At 53.6% G+C, this 4971-nt stretch overlaps 3 protein-coding genes across 3 annotated transcripts; all 3 read right to left on the bottom strand.

Annotated features, from left to right (window-relative positions):
* Positions 1-719: 719 nt before the first annotated feature.
* Positions 720-1035, bottom strand: BDV37DRAFT_267106 (uncharacterized protein). Its single transcript, XM_032083982.1, has one exon. It carries the CDS (start codon positions 1009-1011, stop codon positions 739-741), a length of 273 nt encoding a protein of 90 aa, XP_031934238.1. The 5' UTR covers positions 1012-1035; the 3' UTR covers positions 720-738.
* Positions 1025-1525, bottom strand: BDV37DRAFT_267107 (uncharacterized protein). Its single transcript, XM_032083983.1, has one exon. The coding sequence runs from the start codon at positions 1361-1363 to the stop codon at positions 1151-1153; it is 213 nt and encodes a 70-aa protein (XP_031934239.1). The 5' UTR covers positions 1364-1525; the 3' UTR covers positions 1025-1150.
* Positions 1526-3218: 1693 nt separating this feature from the next.
* BDV37DRAFT_289870 (uncharacterized protein) lies at positions 3219-4668 on the bottom strand (the record flags this gene model as incomplete). The annotated part of the gene is made up of 2 exons (XM_032088574.1): positions 3219-3809; positions 3847-4668. Coding segments are annotated over 2 exons (1413 nt in total), but the record flags the coding sequence as incomplete, so codon positions are not given.
* Between the last annotated feature and the right edge of the window lie 303 nt (positions 4669-4971).

Genomic DNA, 4971 nt, shown 5'->3' on the forward strand with positions numbered 1-4971 from the left:
CAACCCGTTCACCAACGGCTGGTAGTACCTGGACAGTCACAGTGACCCCAGATGAGGTTACAGACTTTCATCCGCCGTCGATGAACGCTTCCGTCGGTGATTCGATATTATTTTTCTCTACTAATGGCTCTTTTTTTCTATGCAATACCACACTTGAAGCGATCTGCGAACCTAGTACAATATTTGGAGGTGGAGCTCACACTAATATCCTATACACCGTCAATTCTACAGAGCCTATGTGGTTCCTAGGCTATAAGTATGAAAATTGGTTTAACTGTTTCCCTCCAAGCCACTTCGCCTTGAACCCAGGAAACCAGCAGGCACAATATTCCAGCATAATTAATACTGATTATGCTTACATCTCGTTCACCGAGGCTCAATATGACCGGCCCACTACTACCATAACGACAGTGGTTACAGTGCATCCAACTTAAGGACTGAGGTTCGCGGCGGACTTTCTGTCATATCTGCTAGGCAAGCCACTAACTGATTTCTCTTTGGGTAAGCTGAGATGGAGATTCCATGGCAGGCAATCTATTTCCCTCAATAATAGTATTCCCATTACCAACTATTCCTTCCTTGCAGACGGCGCATAGGACATTTTGAAACTATCATGGCAATGATTGATCACTTTCAGTTTCTATATTAATTACATAGATTTTGTATGGAGAACTTATACCTATGGTCAGAAACCAGTGTCCTCTCAACGCATACAAACGGCTCTCCACCGCATGGGCTTTATTCTTGTGCCTCTTGTATCTTCTGTTTCTCCGCACCCGCCACCCCCGCACAGGGAACATTCCCACTGGAAACTCGGTCCACGACGAATAGATCAAGAAAGCGGTTAAGCATCTGCATTTGAGCCGTCGACAAAGGCGTACGTTGATTGTTGGGGATCGCATGTAGAGGCATAGGTATTTTGTCCTGCGGTATAAGTTCGCCTCGGGGCCCACTCTCTATCCAACCAGCCACAGCTGGACTGAAATCTAATTGTCGGAGCATATGGGCCATTTGAGGGGCGGCATCAATCACCACTTGGTTCAAAGTGCACAGGTTGTAAAGAAGAATAGCGAACTCCTGGGACTGGGCGCTAGATAATTTCTGGCCCTATATTTGGAACGTATTAGTTAATGAATGTTTATTGTCAGCGTCAAGGGTTTTTTTGCCGTGCATCAAGTTCACTTAACCCTGCCAGTTCCAGCCACTGTTTTATACCTGCTTCTTTGTCGCCCTTGGGCGATTGATCGGCAGTGTTTTTCATTTTCGGAGCGAGAGAAGTGTTAGATCGCTTTCTGAGATTGCTGGGTGAACACGAGAGAACATGGCCGAACTCTCTATTTATACATAGGTCCGACGTTCGCATTCAGGGGTTATCTCTCCGCTGAAGGGCCAGTGTTGTCCTCGTGGTGGAACCCTATAAATCATTGTGTCCTCCCAGGGAAACATGGGACCTCGCCAAGAGAAACGAAGGACATACCGAGGAACCCTTAAACGTGGAACAGTTTATCAGAATCCTTGGGCCAGGTTGGTGGGGTCTTTGTACTCGTCATGCTATTGGAAACACATATTTTTCTTATATAATATCTCTCTAACGATTCCGGTCACCCCGAAACTTTAGCCGAGTCTTAGAGAGCTAGATTATAATTTATGTGTTTTATAAATCATGTGATGGACAATCAATCAATCAATCAATTAAGATTCTATTAACCTGGTAGAGCCTAACTACTGAACGTCTAGCTATGCAGGTGCGCGGGAGCCTAGAATCTAACCGTAAACGCCATATATCCCACAGAAGATAGTCTAAAATCGAAAAACTTTTGAACACAACTAAAACTGCCCGCCACCCCCCTGGCAGCTGTCTTTTTCTACCTCCCCATCCATTGTTCCTGGTCCCTCCTAGTACTCCTAGTATGTGAATGCTGGCGTGTATATAGAAGGACTGACCGGTCCTTCCTGGGGTGACTGTATACTCACCGTCCTCCACATCTGTCCGTCTTTAGTAGTGACCAGCTTGCTTATCTGCCTAAGATTAGCTGACCGGTTTGTTCAACCGCTCGAAATTGGCTAAGCAATCCTGTCTGGTGCATGAATTCAGCGACGTAGCAAATCGCCTACGGATGGGACATGATCCCGTTGTAATCCATCCTTCCTCGGACATCCGGGTCCAATTTGCTGAGCATTATACGCCTGAGTTCAGCGTATAATGGGCATTGTAGCAGAATATGCCTCGACGTCTGGGATCCCAGCGCATAGTGGCACTGGTCCGAGTCTACCGCGTTGATTTTATATAGAAAGTGCCGCAATCCATGTCTCTGGGTACGTATCTGAATAATGATTGCTGCGTACGGTTTTGATAGATTCTTGTAGAGATCCAGTATCTTCTTGTCTGGAGTCTCTACTAATCTGTAAGTTATGCGGCCTGACCTCTCCGTTTTCCACTCCCATATCCATCTGTCTTTGATACGGTGTCGTATCTGTCGTTTAGCTGCCGCAGCTAGGCAGACAGCTTCACCAGTTCGCTGCGTGCCTTCTCGTGCGGCTTCGTCGGCTGCCTCATTCCCTGGCACTCCGACGTGTGTCGGAATCCAGTGGATCTGGACCCGGTCTTGCATCTTATATCGCCGTACGATATAGTAGATCTGGTCTACTATATATTGGCCGGACGGTCTCCGCGGGTTTTGGACTACCTGGATCCGGCTTGGCTGTCTACAAAGACCGCGGCTGGTCTGTTCTCTTTCCGCAGCGTGTGTAGGGCCATCTGGATTCTAATCAGCTCCCCTACGTAGACCATCGATTCTGCTTCCATCCCCAGCGTACCGTTCCGCATCCAGCTCTACGAGAGGCAGACGGTACGGGCTCCAATTCGGCCATTCAGGCCGCTCCTATCTATGTAGACTACAATCCTCTCTCGCCTATCCTAGTACTACCTAAAGTATTGTAGTACGGCTTCGTAGCTATTAATCACAACCACGACAGGCGTCTCCCACGGAGCCAAAATATATGGCTTGCGGGTCTGCTGTTTATACATGATCAGGGGATAAGGCAGTGTTCCATGTAGCGTCAGATCGAGTGCGGCCGCGGGTTACAGCGACGGTGTCGGGGCCGGAGGAGTCCCTTGCACGGCGGCGTTTCCTGGGGCTCAGCGATCTGGATTGGGGGGTCTAAGTTGGAGTCCCGGTGAAAATATATTCCGGGTTGCGTGCCTGGGCACGCTTAATTTACTGGACAAGTCTAGCGCTGCGTCTAGTCCCCTTGGTGCCGGAGGATGGCGCATCTTGGCTGACGCCGGTGGTTGATAAAGTGGGAGGTATAGTCGGTATACTAGTCAAGGTCGATAGGGTGTTAATAGATAGTTCGCCCTGCGGAGGGGTGTTCCCGGTGAACCTCAGTCCCTCTATAGCGGAGTCGTCCGATGCGTCTCTGGCAGCCGCCGACAGATCCCCAGATCCCTCTTCTGTCCCCGGGGCGGCTCTGGCACCCTCGGACGACCCCCCAGCGTCCTCACTCTCTGTCTCCGTTGGCTCCCCGCTGCTGGGGCCTATGTGGTGTGCGGCTGACCCCGTGGCGCTACCCACGTCCGGGTCCTGCAGGTAGGCAGGTGTATGGTGGAAGCGCGGCCGGTGCAGCGCGCGCCCCCGAGCCTTCTCCTGCTCCTGGATATATACCTCACTTCTTGTGCCAGGCCATGTGATCGCCACCGCAGTTGGCGCATTTCGGCACAAGCCTGGGGGTGTCACGGTCGCGGCAAGCAGTAGTCGAGTGCTTGCCGGAGCACGCGCCACAGACGGTTTCGTTCGGACAGATGTTTCCTATGTGGCCGTATCGGTGGCAGTTGTTGCAGCGTACAATGCGAGACGCCCGGTCGTACAGGACGGTCTCCGAGACCTGGAAGTCCCAGATGGTCCCGGCCTTGATGGCACGGTTCGCGTGGTACGGCGTGGTAAATTCAATGACGATCCAGGACCGTTTCTTACCCGGAGAGGGGCGAACGAGCCAGCCCACGTACGTGATCTCGCAGGACTCACCCCACGTGTGACAGTTATTGGCCACGAGTTCTTGCGCGATCCGCTTGCGGTCCGCTTCCTCGGTCAACGGGCCCAGGGCCTGGCTGGGCATGTCGGCGGCGACCACCCCCCACGAGGGGAGGGCGACCCGTGCGGCGGTGCCGAATCCCTTAATCCAGGCGTCCCGGTGTGTCCGCGCGATCTCCGCTTCCTTGGCGTTGCGGAGGAAGAGCCGCAGGTCACCTGACCACAGAATTTTCGCCGCGACGAACTGGATAGAGGTCAGGGTCGGTCGGACGGCCGTGATAGCCGCCAGCCAGCGGTGTTCCTCAGCGCGCTTGACTAGGTCCTCGTTCGTGAGCCGGCGCAGGTTCCGGGCCATGGCGGGATCACCTACCTTCACGGTGAGGGCGCGGTCGCGGTCGAGATCGGCCGGACACGCCGGGGCGCTGCTCGCGGAGTTGTGGTTCGACTGATAGTGGCAGGGCGAAGGGCCCCCCCGCACGGCTCTGGCGAACGTCCGCAGGGGGTCCTCCGTCCTGGCCGTGAGCTCGTTGGTGTCCGTTCGGATGTCATTGATCGCCCGCTGGATCTCGTCAATCTGGACCTTCCAGGCGTCCCCCACGGGGTAGTGGGAGAGCGCCTCGGTCACCGCCCAGGTCTTCTAGATGAACTCGATCATACGCTTCGAGGTGCCCGAGCTGTGCTGCTCCAGCAAGCTCGCCGCCTCGCGGTTGAGGTCTAGGACGCGTTTCTAAAGGGGTCTCGCCGTGTCGCCAGACGCGTCGGCTGCGCCCGCAGGGGCCGGGGGCAGCGACTGGGTCGGCGCCATCTCCTACCAGGTCGATGCTGGTATCAGGAGATAGCTCTCGTTCGGACGAGAAACTAGGCAAATTTTGGGCCGTTTCCGGCGTGGGGTAGTGGCAGAATTTCAAAAAAAAAAAATTTCGCGAAAGAGTTGGTGTTT

The sequence above is a fragment of the Aspergillus pseudonomiae genome (genome assembly GCF_009193645.1).
Source record: "Aspergillus pseudonomiae strain CBS 119388 unplaced genomic scaffold BDV37scaffold_213, whole genome shotgun sequence".
In the NCBI taxonomy this organism is placed as follows: domain Eukaryota; kingdom Fungi; phylum Ascomycota; class Eurotiomycetes; order Eurotiales; family Aspergillaceae; genus Aspergillus; species Aspergillus pseudonomiae.